General features: G+C 36.0%; 1 protein-coding gene across 1 annotated transcript; it reads right to left on the reverse strand.

Annotated features, from left to right (window-relative positions):
* Nucleotides 1-1,678: 1,678 nt before the first annotated feature.
* LOC139739507 (glucose 1-dehydrogenase-like) lies at nucleotides 1,679-12,147 on the reverse strand. The gene is made up of 8 exons (XM_071650112.1): nucleotides 12,024-12,147; nucleotides 9,670-9,809; nucleotides 8,295-8,387; nucleotides 7,432-7,573; nucleotides 6,514-6,554; nucleotides 3,111-3,180; nucleotides 2,590-2,626; nucleotides 1,679-1,754 (listed from the first exon to the last, which is right to left on the reverse strand). The coding sequence occupies exons 1-8, from the start codon at nucleotides 12,058-12,060 to the stop codon at nucleotides 1,679-1,681; spliced, it is 636 nt and encodes a 211-aa protein (XP_071506213.1). The 5' UTR covers nucleotides 12,061-12,147.
* Nucleotides 12,148-17,166: the final 5,019 nt, after the last annotated feature.

Genomic DNA, 17,166 nt, shown 5'->3' on the forward strand with positions numbered 1-17,166 from the left:
TTTGGCCAATGATTTACTTCAACGAAGCAGGATTTCGTTTATTTGTCTCCTTTGTCAAACGCCGTACATTAATTACATGTATTCCACATCGTGCTTCCAACACCGTGGTTGTATACAGATAGATCCGGTTGATTGCCGTATTGTAATCGCTAATTAGAAATGAGCGGCTTTCTAATATGTAGGCTTACAAGCTTGCGACCAAACTCCAGCTTTATATTCTGCGTCTCTCGTTGTGTATGAATATGTGTGCGTGCGCGTGCATGCGGGGGGGGGGGGGGGGGGGGAATGGGTGGTGTTATTTTGTTTACTTGTTTCTTACTTAAAAACCAGCGACACACATACATACACACACATACACATTCGATCCAAATTTTGGAGGTGTCGGCCTTGCTAGGAGGTATTCATCTTCTTCAGTCTATTCTTTCCGTAAGGAATACTTCTTCTACCCCCCCCCCCCCTTTCTATCTATCTATGAAATGATAACGCAACCTTGTTTTCCACTATCTCTGAACCCTCGATACGGCAGCGTCATGCGACATTAAAATGAACACATAATCAATGACTTTTATCTTTTTATACCGGTATCTTTGGCAGGGAAACAAGATAAACCATGGCTTACTATTCGCCTGGGAGAGAGTACAAACTTTACTATATTCATGATCGGGATTCACCCTTCATTCCATATCGTCAATTTTCAATTCTCTGACGATGAAACACATATTAAAACTGTAAACATAATGTTTTTTTTTTTTTTATTCACGTTCCATATTCCACATTTCGTACAAATTTTTATATTCCATTTGATTTGAAGCACAAATGTTTTTCACACAATGGTCAGTTTGAACCAATAATGCACAAATGTATAAGGACATATAATTAACGTGTAATATGAGGAACCCACTAAAAAGCAAAGCTTGTAGGATGTGGGTTCCAAAAATATAACATAGGGTTTTAGTACAGTATATCAAAGTCAGAAGTGACGTAACATGCAAAATTCAAAATATCGAGAATATTACAATGTTATTTGCATGTCTCCCTTATTCGCGTGACCAAAACAATAATGTAGATGTCACGACCACAGGCCGTGTTTGATGACCTTTCGATATCTATTCATCATAAAATTTCTTTGAAAAAAAAGACTATGAAACTATGAAAGTTTCGATGATGCGTCGATTCCCTGTCGCTGTGTTCATGATGGTGGATGCATGGGTCTATCCTGCGGTGACATTTCTACGCAATGACTCAACTAAAAGGGATGACATAGTTTTGGTTGAGATGAGGATTAAGATTTAAACTTTTTGAGAGATGATTAGATACCATAAGATATTAAAGAGCATAAAATTCTTGGAGGCATTAAAAGTTTACTTTGATGAAAATTATTAGTTTTGAAAAGGATGATATATCAAAAAACAAAGATATATTGTAATGAAAGGTGGGACCCATCTTTTATTTGGACAACTTCGTTTTTCTTTGTTTTTGGATTTCATTTTAATTTGCATAAGTGATTGTGACAGATTTTTCTGTCAAAGTGACAGTTGTGACAGTTTTCGCACGACGTTCATGCATCTTTCACCCTTCTTAAGGCGTGACGTCACTCTTGCTCGCCTAATTGTTCTCAAGTTGCACTCCTTTAACTGATTGTTGTATAAATGTTTCAACATACTATATATCATGGTGCCTAAGAACTGACCTTTCTGACTTGGTCATCGTCCTGTCCAAAGCTGCCATGTATTGGAGTTACTATGAGGCCAGGGCTGCAGAGAAAACATTGTCCAGTAAACATGGTAAGGGTGATTGTTGCAACATTAAAAATATAAAGAAGCATAACAAAAACAAAACATGATAAAATCAAGCAGTATTTTATGGATCTTGTTAGTCCATTCACGCTTCAACAGATTTGTACATAATAGTATAAGAATAATAATGAACTGTTTTCAAAGTAGTAATAATATTTGCATGGTTAACGATTACGTAAAGATACATTCTCTCAAAATATCAAGTTCTTGTAATTAAACCCAAATCTCTATTCAGTTACAAAGCGTCAGGCGAACAAAGCTCACTGCAGTGGCGGGTCCAGAGGGGGGCGCAACCGGCGCACGCCCCCTTTATTTTCCGTTAAAAACAAAAGAAATAAAAAGAAAAAACATGAAATGAAACCCGGAAGTGGCACCAGAAATACTAGTCACGCCCCCCCCCCCCCGCCCCCTTTACAGAATTCCTGAATCCGCCCCTGCACTGTACATGGCATTTAGGTTGCCTTTCTCTTTCCATATTGACAAACTATGGATGTCTTGATCACCATTTGATTTTATGATTTCTCCATTATGTCTACACAGCATCGAACTAATGTATATTAAAAATATACCTATGACAGTTTATCTCGCACGTGGATGTCTCACCTATGGCTCACCTATGGCTCTGTATGCCTTGAGAAACAGAGATAACAGCCATTGGAAATAATTTATCATCATTATTGGCAAATCGCGTCCGATGAATATTAATTTTTTTCAGATTATTATTCATGTGTGTGTGTGTGTGTGTGTGTGTGTGATTCTGTAGGTATGCATGTGCGCGTCATGTAATACTTACCTCACAGCGTTCACACGAACCCCCTTTGAAGCCAGTTCTGCAGAAGACCCCCGAAACAAAACCACAGTCAATAAAAAATGATAACAGTTTGGCATATTGATGATAACGAGAATTATCATGAATTAAATAATGGATGAAGAAATTATTGTTATTATTATTTTTTCTCACTATGATACCATCTGCCCTTCTTTTGAATGAAATCATTATTATGAACAGACTGATGTTTCAATATATCCAAGACAGCACCATACGAGACGTTTGTTGTTGTATTTTTGTTCTTTCTAAATTGGCGCATACAGGAATGACTGTAAATTGAATTACGCATAATAACTAGTGGTGCTTCTACATGTATTCGCAGGACAGGATCATCATGATGTTTATGATTTTGCTCTTCTATGTGTTTTATATATCTATATATGAATATATATAACAACTGTTATAAGATACCATAATATGGTTTATGTACACAAGAATAACTTCATGTTTCTATCTGTCAGCTGCAATTGTAAACTTTAACTTACCAACGGCAGTCACTCTGGTAAAGTGATCAAGCGCGTTCTTGCTGATGTTGTACACCAGCAGATTTGGAACCTGTTTTATCAGACCAAAACGAAAAAAATGATATAAAGATATATCATATATACAATATATATATAGATATATTGAATAAATGAATGAATGAATGACTGATTTATTACCAAATTTTTAAGTTCAAGTTTACAATCACAAATAATCTATGCAATCATTGAGAATACAATAATAATAACAGAATTAACGGGAATACAAGACATGAAAGTATAGAATCAAACTTATCAACAATATGAATATGAAAGTACAAACATAATTACAAATTTGGTAAAAGGGTCCAACAAATAGCAACGCTAGTGGACGTTGGCCCTTGAATACAGAAGAAGAATATAAAATTATAAATTCAACAAGAAAATTATTTGCATTATAAACAAGTGTATTTACACTATGTACAAGATTAACATTTTGAAATTGATTAGTGTACTTACATTACTTATATTATATACAATCGTACTAGAATTGAAGTTTTTGCTTTGTGGATTACAAAATAAACAACATTCCAATTATGTATATTCTTCCAATAAATTCTTTTTGAAGACTTTACAAAATTGTTTACGAGAGGATGTATAACGTAAATCAGTTGAAAGATGTTCCATATTTTAACACCTGAACATGCTATTGATCGCTTCCCTAATTCTGTTCTGACAGTTTTTAGTTTAAAATTGCACATTTCTTTGTTTCTTGTTTCGTATGTATGGTCAATATGAGAAAAATAATACGATGCTTTATGAGGTAGGTTATCATTCAATAGATCATAGATAAATATTCCAATTAGGTATCTATATTCCTTAAATACATCCAATAATTTTAGTTCATACAATAGGACATAAAATGGAGGTCCCGTGTATGAAAGAGTCACAGCTCATGCACGTAAAAGATCCCGCTTCATTCATTCATCGCAAAGAGCAGGGTGTTTAACCCGGTGAAGTGGTCCCACCCCACATCCAACTGGACCCCATGGAAGACCAGCTTAGTGTAGCTGAATATGGGCTATCCAGCCATCTTCACAGATGGAAATGAACAACAACAACAACAACAATAACAACAATAAAGGTACTGAGTGATGCCTGAAACTTTGGAATGTTATCACTCTCGACATTCTTTTTTTGTATAGAATTAGAATAGGATTTAAGAAAGTTTTGTTTGTTCCGCCCCAGACCTCCAATCAGTAGGTTATGTGAGGTAGAATAAAAGCATTGTATAAAAGTAGCAGTATTTGTTTAGAGACGAAGTGTCGTATTCTGTACAAAAGTCCTATTTTTTTTGCTTAAAACAGTGCATACATTATTGATGTGTTTCTTCCAATTTAAGTTTTCATCAATACAGATTCCGAGAAAAGATATTGAATTATCTGACTCTAAAACGGATTCGTTAATTGACGATTGACCAAATATTTCAATTTTTCTACGCCTGCTTTTGAAAATCATATACTTAGATTTATTAATATTAACCGTTAGCTTGCTTGAATTACACCATACAATCACATCTTTTATATTTTTACTAACATCTGCTAAGTTTATATTGTGCTCATTTGTATTGAAAGTATGAAAAAGATTAGAATCATCGGCAAATAATCTAAAATTAAAATATGAAGTTGAATTGGGCAAATCATTAATAAAGATGAGAAAAAGTGTTGGACCCAAAACAGATCTTTGAGGAACACCACACGAGATCAGTGTATTTGAAGATATGCAGTCATTATAACATACAAATAGTTGCCTGTCTTTTAAATAATTCCTAAACCATTGTAAAGCTAAACCTCGGATTCCGTAATGTTCAAGCTTTTTAAGAAGAATTGTATGATTTATCGTATCAAAAGCTTTTGCAAAATCAATGAAAACTCCGATCGTTGACCGCCCTTCATCAGTACTATTTGTAATTTGATTAATTAGATTTATAAGTCAAAGTTTGGTACTGTATCCATGCCTGAATCCATATTGATGTTTATATAAAATTTCACATTTTTCAAAAAATCTACTACACGTTTATTGATAAACTTTTCAAATAATTCACTTATTATCGGTAAAATCGAAATTGGTCTATAATTACCTGGATTACTTTCATCTCCTTTCTTAAAAATTGGCACTACCCTAGCTATTTTGAGCTTATTCGGAAAAATACCTATCAAAAATGATAAATTTATAAAATAAATACTAAAGGTTCACTGACGAATTCCTTTGCATCCACTAACATTCTAGCAGGTAAGTCATCATACTCGCTTGCTTTAGACTTATCAAGAGTACAAATCATTTCGTTTACATCTGAACTTACAACTGGCAAGAAAAAGAATGTTTCTTGTTGATGCGGACCGAGATCATTTGCAAAGTTGTCATCATTAATCTGAATTTTACTTGATAAATTTTCACCTACGTTTATTAAAAAAAAAAAAAAATGTTGAAAGTGCTTGCTATATCTGTCGATGAAGTAACCTTTACTTCTGACCCATCATTTTCTTTCCTGACTGATTCATCAATATTCTTGTGTTATATATATATATATATACATATATATATATATATATATATATATATACATATATATATATATATATATATATATATACAATGAAAAGCTACCATCATAGATTTATGCAGTAAGGCGTAATTCAATCTTCTGAAATAAAAACAGACAAACGCCCAAACACACACAAACACACACACACACACACACACACACAAGAACGTTACGAAACGCTACATATTAGCCTTGTTGATGATACGCCACATTGCTTGTAACGAGCCCCTCACTGAAATCTAAGAATACTGTTTAACCCCTTATGTGCCAATGAGACAAGTGTTGACAACAATTTACACACAATTCTTTGGAGAGGAAATGAACGTGGCATACAAAGGGTTAATAGACAGTCAATAATTCAGTTTCGTTGCGCAGCTAACTGAAGCGTTTCTATTGTCTTAATACGCCATGAAGAGCATTTAACGGGATCATGGAGATTTTTTTCCCCAAGATTCAATTAACAGGTCTATTCAGAGCGTATGTTACACACTGTTCGATTGATTATATCTGTAATCACAATCAGAACTTTGTTTTCCTTCTGTATATCATTAAACTCGCTCAGAAAGCAGCAAAGTAGATTCAAAGTAATACATCATTGGTAAATTCACAAACTGAGTCAGAAAAAGAAAAATCCTTTTGAATTTTCATGATCACGTGAGAGAAAACGGTTTACTCGGAGATCAAACAAGTATAAAGATTATTGAATAATTCCGATTTTCATTTACACATTGTCGTGACTGTAAGAACGGTCATTTCTGTAGGAGTTATTTTTTTGAAAGCGAGAATCATTAAAAAACAAAGTACGAGATTCAAGTTGCTCACCGATCGTTTGCCGCATATGCTGGAGACGTTTACAATGGAGCCTACAAAAATATGAGGAGAAATTGAATTAGAGGCGATTGAAACAACGTGGATATTCTATGTTGGTCAGGATCATACAGAATTTAATGAACATCGTGGCTCTACATCCAAAAAATTCGATGAAATTTAAAAGATTGAATCGTTCACTAGCGGGCAAAACAAATTATGCAATTTGAAAGCTTTTTTTTTTTTTTTGGTTCAATTCTGGTTGATATATTTATTTTCATTAACTATATAAGTTACAGCAAACAAGGTTCATGATCACTTATTGCATTCATCCTTCTCCGGCTTTATAACGTAATAAAATTCGGTATTTTATTTCCATGATTTTTCCACAGCTGCGTGCAGTCACCAGCTGTCCGAAGCACTTCCTCAATTCCCTCTAATTCCGTTTCTCTTGCACAGCGTGTAGGCATTCTCTCTCTCTCTTTCCTTTCTTCCTTTAATTTTGTTTTTGCCCTACAATACTCCTTTCAATCGTACCCCCCTTAGTTTAGTCGTGTCATGTTTTTGTGTCTCTGTTGTTTGTTTAATTTTGTCCTTTTTTGTATTATGTATTATGTACTTGTAATTATGATAAGTGTTTTTGAAGTGGGCCTCTCAGTTCTCATTTTTACCCTCCACACATAACTTTGTAATTCCAACATGTGTGCATATCTTTATTAGCTTGTTGATTACCGTTGATTGTCATACTTTGTAATGTGTATCATATATGCTTATGATTGAATTTTTGATTTACTTTGTGTTATGTTTTGTTGGAAGAAAAATGAGAATGAAATAAATGAAATGAAATTAAATTAAATGAATGTGTTAAACGGACTATAGGAACAGGTTAACAAGCGGAAAAACTACATTAAAAAAAAGGTGTGTATTATGTACCTTTGGTAGCTATAAGGTGAGGCGCCGCCAACTTTGAGAGATGGAGAACCGATCGCACGTTGATGTTCATCGTCCAATCATAGCTTTCCATCAGATTGTCACCAAGGATTGTGGACACATCGACGACGCCAGCATTGTTCACCTGGACAACAGTCGGGTCACGTGATTAAAGTGAATTTCAATGTAAATTTGCAAATTGGTTGATACATAAAATCAATAAAGCATAGTCGAACTATCAAACAGAATTGCAGAGGGTTGATCAAATCATTCTTTGTCAAATTGTACACACCTGACTATTTCATACTTTATTTTTTCCGTCATGATTTGTGTGTTGTTGCTTTTTTCAAATGAATTGACAAAGGCATATTTTGTAATATGTAGGCCCCTATACTCTTTCTTTTTGATGGAAATAAATTGAACTGAACTGAACTTATATAAACATCAGATGTAAATTACAGTCAATATGTCGACTTTGCACATTGTTATTAAGTCTCGTCCCGCAACAGGTAGGCCTATATTTTAGTCATACCTTTGCGGGCATTATAATGGAATTTATTATTATCTCTTTCTTTCTTTCTTTTTTTAGTCATTGTAGGATACAACGTAACGGTTATCGGTGGTATCAAATCCATTCAGGAATTCAGGACAGGATACTAGTTCTATTATTTTGTTTCTAGGTTGTTTGTTTGCGTGCATTGCATGTATATATGCATACCTCTCTTTCTTTCCCTCTTTCGTCCAGTCCTTTATTTATTCATCGGCTTCATAGCATAGCATTCTTCGTTTGATTGTAATTTGACTTTTTTTTTTCATAATACTATACGCGTCGCAATGAAGATACTTCGGGCCGTAATGATACTCACCAGTACGTCTAGTCTCCCAAAGTGTTTGATAGTAGTCTCAATGGTACGCTGGACATCTCCCTCTTTACTCATTTCTGCCTTGATCGTCAGTACCTGTACAGAGCACAGCACAGGTGAAAGTTTATAGAATGGTGCTAGAGCGCTTCATGGACATTGTCATTTTGAACGAGAAGATGCGCATGTGGGACTAAGGGCATGGATTTCCTTTGCCATAGCTCTTTGAGAATGTTAGCATTTCTCATGAATATAGCAAGATTCCCGACACCCTCTTTGTCACTCACAGAAGGTATTGTTGTTATTTCATTTTGAAAATAAATTTTACGCATTTTCATCACACGTGACTGACTGTATGCAAGCCTTGATGAGTTGGATGAAGTTTCATTGAGATGTTATGAGAAACGTGCTATGTCAGTGCAGCTGAGATACGGAAGGTTCAATCCAAGAAGGTGGGACCTCTTCCATTTATGAGTTTTAAAAGGATTGAGATATGGAAGGCTCAGCCCATGAAGGTGGGCTCTCTTCCATTTATAACTTTTGAAAGGATTGAGGTATGAAAGGCCCAGTGCAAGAAGGTGGGCTCTCTTCTATTCCTGACCTTTTGAAGGATCGAGATATGAAAGGCTTAGTCCAAGGAGGTGAGCTCTATTTCATTTATGACTTTTGAAAGGATTGAGATATGGAAGGCTCTGAGCAAGAAGGTGGGTAATCTTCCATTTCTAACTTTTTGAAGAATTGAGATTTGGAAGGCTCAGCGCAAGAAGGCTGGTCCTCTTTCATTTATGACTTTGGAAAGGATCGATATATTGAAGGCTCAGTCCAAGGAGGTGGGCTCTCTTCTATTTATGACTTTGGAAACGATTGAGTTTCACTGTTGTAATCCTCTGGTATATCTGCATTCATTGACTTGACTCGGCATAATTTTGTTGATATTACCTTAATCAAAAAAGTTACTCCCTCGCGTCTACGAAAACAGAAATAAAAACAAAAACAAAACACGCGTTGTGGTTTCACTATGAATAAGAATTATATAATTCAGCAACCTAAACCCTGTGAAAGAGGCGGTAACAGAGAGGGAAAGATATTTTGACTGGTTGTGGACATTTTACCCTGTCGAAAAATATCCTTAACTTAGACTGAACAAACGAAAGCAAACCAGGCAAACACAAATCAGTCAACCAATTATGTGAACATGAGCCACAATGATTCAGCCATATTGAATGCTTAAGCTCACACACACACACACACACACACACACACACACACACATACGCATAGAAAAACAATCAATTAGGACTCAGACGACACAGATAATGCTGCCAAACAGCATTGACAAGACAAACGTTTTGATTGAAGTTCAATTCGTCTAATACTGAACTTTGTCCTTTGATAGGCCTTTGCTCAAGCACTCCTGGGAAGTCTTGCCCAGCCGCTCTTCGTTCCTCCCTACGAGGACCACGCTCGCTCCATCCTCGGCAAACTGGGCGGCGGTCACAGCCCCGATTCCCGAACTGGCACCTGCAAAGAATTGGTTGATGGTATCAAAAGCAGGTGTGGAGAAAGTGTACATATAGGATCTCTAACCAAAGTCGAGACGTAACTTTGGGTGCGATGACACTCCATGCCCATACCCAAGGGAATTTCACATATCATTTTGATTTTCTAACATAATGAAGGAGCACTTGGCTTACCTCTTTTAGGAAGAATGTTAAATGATTACTACCTCGATCTATCTCAGTAAACATGTGGAAGGAATGTATATTTTGTAATAAAAGCTATTTTGCGGAATAAATTTTCTTTATTGTCCTCGTGTGACATCACTTATTGTTTCTTCTTTAGTATCCAGCAACAGGTACCGAAACTTCACAAATTCATAACGATTGTCAGATTTTCCTAAAATTTCACTGATGATAATGTTATACGAATGTTTCTGTATTCACCAAACCACACATCTGGGCTTCATTCCCTTTTATACAAACAACAGAATAAGACAAATTGCATGAGAATAGTTACACTGTAATTGAACATAGCAGACAAAAAGATAGATACGAATAGAAAGTCTCATGTGTTCTATTGGTGAAGTACATGTAGGTCGTAATGGCATGATTTGTGACTCAAAATTATCATAATAGAAAAGGTGACGATGTCTCTACCTCCCAATTATTTTCCTGTTGGTCTCTGTACTATGTGGTTTGAAAATTTAATTGCAATTACATCCCCATTCTCAAATTTGATGCAGAGAATTTCAAAGAGGATCTTACAGTACGTGATGCCATGACATCATCTAACCTGATTTGCATTTTATATAAGCAGCTGGTTGCAAGCTATTTCACTGACGAATACCATGATTTATGTATAGTAGTTGTGACCAAAACAAAGTGAAACAACAACTTTCAACTTTCACTACTTTATTCAGTGGCGGATCCAGAGGGGGGCGCAACCGGCGCACGCCCCCCTTTAATTTTCGTAAAAAACAAAAGAAATAAAAAGAAAACAATGAAATGAAACCCGGAACTGGCACTAGAAATATTAGTCACGCCCCCCCCCCCTTTACAGAATTCCTGGATCCGCCCCTGTTATTTTTACGTTGAATTCTCATGAAACTTTATCAGTATGTAGGTGTCTACACTCGATAAATAACTGGAGCAACTCTACCGAGGTATACGTGAACTGATCCCCCCTCTCCATACCCCCTCCCCCTTCGTCCTTCTCCCTTCTCGTCCCGTCATCCTCATTTCCAGCCCTTCCCGCTCCCTCCTTTGCTAAACGAATGCAACCTGTGAATTTAGGTTATCGAGTCACCAACCATCGCACGCATGATATATATATATATATATATATATATATATATATATATATGATATGCTAGCATAGAGCACTTTGTCCTGAATCCTTCACAAACTCCTCGCACTTATATGATATATATATATATATATATATATATATATATATATACTATATATATATATATATATATATACTATATATATATATATATATATATATATATATATATATATATATAAATTATCTTTGTATCCGACACAGCTTAAGGTTCAAGGTTTGAGTTCACTGATCGAATGTTCGGTTTCCAATGTTAAACACGATCATGACAATGCTGCACATATTGTTCGGTTCTCACGGGTTTACAGACGGTCCACTTGAGAACAGTCGACGCTACAAGTCTGGTGGCCGCAGATAAAACGTTAACAAGAAATAATGATAATAATAACATAAAAATATGTAATAACATGGTCATACAAGACCAGAGGGCAAAACTGAATTTAGTCACATTTCATCACAAATTATTATTCTGAAGTGCCCATAAACAAGACGCCAATTCAGAACACTACCAATATTCCAACGGTTTAAAATCTCCTAATGAATAATAAAGGCCTATCTCGATCCATGCGCAATATTCAAACAGAATTTTCTTTATTATAAATGTTCCGTTACTTACGTCTGTTAGATTCAAGTAAACTTTCTTTCTGCGGCTTGTTAATTGCCCCGGGTGAGCCCAAATGGAGGGAGATATGGGACATACATTGCATCTTGCAAGTTGCCTACTCGGTGAGTTTGTTACCTCGTCTTCTATACCTCTTCGGTGTGAGGATGGACATTCTTACCCGAAGGCCAAGCACGCAAGGCATGCAATGTAGGCCCTAGTGAAAGTAAAGTCTATAGACAGCCTCACAAATTTCTACAACATTCGACTAACGCATGCCACTTTACCTGTAATCAGCACGACTTTGCCGTCAAAAGACCCCATTATCACGTCCCTTTATGATCGCCTCGTGTACATCTGTATGTTCGAATGAGACTGTCTATATAACCACTGCGAACACTGCTATGCCAGCCAAACCAATCTTTGGACGTAGCAAATACAGTGTATGTTCAATGTTAGCGGGAGTCACGGCCAGGGACCCTGTGACGTATACCGTGCAACATGAATATGCATACATGACGTTAGCGAAAGCATGTTGACAGAGTTCTGACCTTAGATCATCCATTCACTGTAATCAAATGTCAAAAACGTAGTCTCTCTCTTTTGCTGCCTTTTCTTATACCTCTCTTCGTGCCCCTGTATTTCTTTTCTACCTACATACGTGTATATCTATCTATCCATCCGTATATCATTCATCAACAAGTCTAATGTCTTTTATATCTATCTATAGAAATGTATACCTATCTATCTTTTCATCAATCTACGGTCTACAAATATACTTTGCCTTGAGAGTTTTTGGATAAAACTACGGGCAGAGGTGACTCAAAGAAAAAAAAAACAACTACTCGAGTATTCACAGAGGGAAGCAGCCCCGAAGTGAATAGTTCTTTTGGAGGCACCGTGACCTATAGCGTTAACCAGAAACTCGAAATTAGTCAAAATATAGTTGTTTTACATTCTGGATCAAATAATTATAAGAAGGGGAAAACTAAAAAAAAAATGCATGGCGAGAACTCGTTTTGTGAAGGGACCCTAACACTTACCAAATGAAGGAACGCAAAATGTCAGAACTGCTTTGTGATGTTACAGCTAGGCCTATTGTTTTGTTCGAAATTATTGCATTTCACAGAGTGACGATACGACGCAGCGCGCAATGTCAAAATTGCTTTGTGGTGTCACAATTGTTTTGTTAGAAATTTTTACATTTCAGAGAGTGACAGTAAAAAGCTGCGCACAATTTCAGAATGGCTTTATGACATCATTTTGAAAATAGGATTCTACAGGTGTACCTGCAAAATGTCGTCATAGAAGTTACGTAATTTTGCAAAGAGCACGTCATAGTGTGTCAAACATGCCAACATTCTGACATAGCTGAATTTTAATATCTATCATCACGTGAAGCTCTTTCAACCAATCACTATAGAGGACAAATTTTTAATCCGAAATATAAACATATTTATCTGCCTATCTTTCTGTCTATAGTTCTCTCAATCTTTCTTTTGATATATTATATAGTAGTAATTGGGACGGCTTCCAATCACTTTCCTCATTAATTCTGAGTTGTGCATCTTATTCATATTCTTTTCATTGGACATTTCCGTATCTTCCCGTTCATCCTTTTCCACTATCTTGTTCTTCAATTCTTTCCAAGTTTCGGTTTCTCTTTGTTGTGTTTCTCTTCCTCCTCCTCCTCCTCATCCATCTCCTCTTTATCCTTCTTCGTATGTCTTCCCCTCCTGTCTTTGGGGATGTGTTTATAGTGAGTAGAGACACTATTGCAAAATCTTTTTACGTGATCTTATGATAAATTTATGACATTTTGAACAGTGCAAACCACCTCCCGACAACTTGAATTAATCGAAATCTGAGATGCACGCCAATCGACGTTCGCGGTTTGTTACTTTGCGTTTTCCGCGCTGTATGGGAAATTCGTGGTTGAAATTTGCATTTTATTTGCAATAATTGCTCAGCTCAGTTGCAATATTGCAAGAGTAGCGTTCGCATGGATTAAATATGTTGAGGTTCAGGTTCAAATGCAATGGCATTTGTTTCCAGCATATATGATAAATATTCTACTGTTGCCGATAATTGAATTTGATCGTACATGATGTCATTATAGGCTACAATGTATATGTCACGTTGTGATATTCGTCTAGGAAGCATGTATTTCGATTGCCATCCTATGATTTAAGCGGTATAATGATAAAAAGTAAACAGATCATTTAAATTCTTTTTAGAGTAAACAACACCCAATACGACAGCATATTGTAAATTTTACCTGTAATCAATACAATCCTTCTGTCAAACGTCCCCATGCCTGTGATCTTGGCAATGAGTGCAGACGCCTGCGGACGAACAAGGGAACAAACAAACAAACACCAAAAGTGATCCCTGACCCTAAACGGGTTCAAACGGTCTACATCGTGTCAACGTCTTCACGACAACTGTGAACAGCGTCCTGTTACAAGCAGCAGTATTGCCTATATACACCAGAGTAAATGCTTATGAAGTCGCCAGTGGTGTACTCGAAAGAGTACTCTATAGAGTACCAAGTCTCGGTTGAAGACGCTGGCGGATATCTGGACAACTCAAGAAATAGGATTGATCGTATGGAGTAATCATTAACCTATCGCCTCTGGGAATTTGGTTGAACAGGAATGTTTCATAGAAATGGAGAAAGAGAGAGTGGGGAGGGGGAGAGCTGATTTACAGAGGGACACACAGAGAGAGAGAGAGAGAGAGAGAGAGAGGGGTGTAGGGACTAGGGAACCTCATTTGAACCACGGATATATAAACTTCAACTATAGGCATAGCCCTATACACGCACGAACATACAGCCACAGGCAGACACCGGCATGCTCACAGGATATTTAAAACATTGATACGAATAATTATTATCCATACAGAGGATTTTTAGAGCCCATAAATACAAGTGTTATTTTGTCGACGCACCTCATAACCTCCGACCCACTTAGAAAGTTTGTTGATCTCGACCAATATTTTTTGCCGAGGCGACCAATATTTAAAACATTGGACGGCAAGAGGGGAATTCCCCAAAGTTTTTATAAACTGCACCGTGATTGGTTGAGATATACGAGATTACCCGAAATATGAAGTAAAAACGTTTGTGATTGGTCAATCACGAATTAACTAAAATATCATTTTTTCTAAAATTCTGTGTTTATACAAACAAATTTCATATATCAATTAGTTAAAATTGTTTTTCATACAATTTTTAAAAATATCACTTTCATAACAGGAAATTAGATTTAGGTTTGATGAAAACAAGTTGCATTTTTTGTGCAGGCGACGATCGATCAGCTCAGCGCTACAGCTAGATAGCCCGCGATATACAAATAGCCGGTCGCCGGCTGCATTTGCATGCATGTTACGTTATGTGTTAATTCGATCTTTCACAATCTACGGTAGATGTGACGTGAATTGTGTCTCAGATCTCGGATACAAGAAAGGGTAAGTGAAAATATTCTTAGCTAAAATCCTCTGTAGGATAATAATGATAATATTGGATGTCCTATTTTCGGTCAATACAAGGAAATATTAGACTCGCTAAGCAAAATATTGGACTCGTCTTCGACTCGTCCAATATTTGTGCATAGCTCTCCAATATTTCCTTGTATTAACCTCAAGGCCATCCAATATTATATAAATGTGTGAATACATAAACATGCATGGCGACTAACTACAGCACCTTTGTTCCGTTTATCTATGGGTTGCTGGTTCTTTTTGTGCTGCTTTAATGAAGAGAGTTTACTCTTAAAAACATCAACTGAAACAGTGAAAATACAATCAAGTTCATCTTGGACTGGGAAAATACATGATCTTGTAGTACATGTACGAGTAGGCCCATCCATACTGAAGAAGTAGATCATTTTGAAGGTGTTAATATAGAAATGCAGCTAAATTTTGTCGACGTAATTTCGGCAGCAGGCAAAAAATCGGAACAATGACTAAAGCTGTCAACAACACGTTGCAATAATATATTTCTGTTACCCTATCTAAGGCTAACGCCTTGGTTGTTGTTTGAAATAAACGAAAATGATATTTCTCCGATGCACATATATATATATATATATATATATATATATATACATATATATATATACATTATGTATAAAGATTTCTGTGATTGGTTATCTTATCAAAAAAAGAAAGAAAAAGAAAATGTATGTTGATTGATTCACCCGCACTTGTGCCCGTACGAGTCTGTGCACTTTCTTTTCAATTCCTCGAAACTGGTCGTTTGTGTCACTGCAAACGTATCCACTTATATCATCATGTTTTTATTCCCCTGTCAGCTGACTGAACACGATACACTTAATGCACCGAGGTGCTCGTAAAACTAAAACTTCTGTTTGAATATGCTATAGAAGTAAATGCAGACAAGTCTTACACAGAAAATACAAAAGTTAAGAGCACAATGGGATTGATAATTGCTTTATTCCTTCAGCAGTACTGTCAGCGATGAATTACATGTAAATGGTACAAGTGAAGTAATGACAGGTCGTTACGCACCACGTTCTTATATTAAAGTAAACTTCATCCTTACTAAAAAAATAAAAAAATAAATCAGAGTGTATTTTGTATTACAGGGATATACTATATGATTCCGTACGGTTACCGAATATGGGTTAAACACCATGGCCCGAATAGATCGTGATATAAGTATATATCCATTCTTCTTTTCTTTTCCACGATAACCATGATAATAATGCACGTTTACAACACGTTTGCGGTATATAACTATCAGAGTGGTGTTTCAGTACTTTTCTCAAGGTAAAATCAAAGTCAACTCAAGCTGGAAAATATAGTTTGTTTTGTTTTGTTTTGTGTTTGTTTTTCATGACATTCTCATAGAGTGCCTGTAAGGCTTGGCCGATCTGGTATACAAGTGACACAGGCATTTTTTTTCTTCTAAAAGTACACGATATAGAATAAAGGAAACCAAGTTAATGAAGGAAGGGGCTAACACTGTATGTAATGTATTGATGTTGCACGACATCAAGATGGACATGGCGGGTTTCATACAGATCAAATAGAGACAAACAGGATACATACAGCACTGATTTTCCATTTTCTGCCATTAAGAAAATACGAGGAATAGATTCGTCACGAGATTTAGCTCGATGATAAAAACGTAATAAGAAAGAAATATCGATATTAAATGATACTTCATAAGGTTATATGGCACTTCTTCTTTCTCTATGATTAACGTCAATCTATGAATATAATACATGTACACGTACCAAGTATACCCTGTAATATAATGTACTTTGAAGGTGTGGTATAATATTGGTTGAAGTGAGAATTCAGCTTCTTCTTTTTTTGAAGATACTTAAAAACCACTTTATGAAATATTAAAACACATACAATTCTACGTGGAGTTCAATGTTTATTTGATGTAAATCGATT

This window comes from Diadema antillarum, unplaced genomic scaffold, assembly GCF_040938485.1.
Source record: "Diadema antillarum isolate AM-2024a unplaced genomic scaffold, OU_Dant_1.0 seq00000802_RagTag, whole genome shotgun sequence".
Taxonomy (NCBI): Eukaryota; Metazoa; Echinodermata; class Echinoidea; order Diadematoida; family Diadematidae; genus Diadema; species Diadema antillarum.

What these genes read in the sequence shown, in the direction of transcription:
- LOC139739507 (XM_071650112.1), bottom strand. Translation starts at nt 12,060, where the DNA reads ATGGGGTCTTTTGACGGCAAAGTCGTGCTGATTACAG. An exon ending in TTGGGAGACTAGACGTACTG is followed by an intron (nt 7,574 to 8,294) that starts GTGAGTATCATT and finishes ACTGTTGTCCAG; the next exon opens with GTGAACAATGCTGGCGTCGT. An exon ending in TACCAGAGTGACTGCCGTTG is followed by an intron (nt 2,627 to 3,110) that starts GTAAGTTAAAGT and finishes GGTCTTCTGCAG; the next exon opens with AACTGGCTTCAAAGGGGGTT.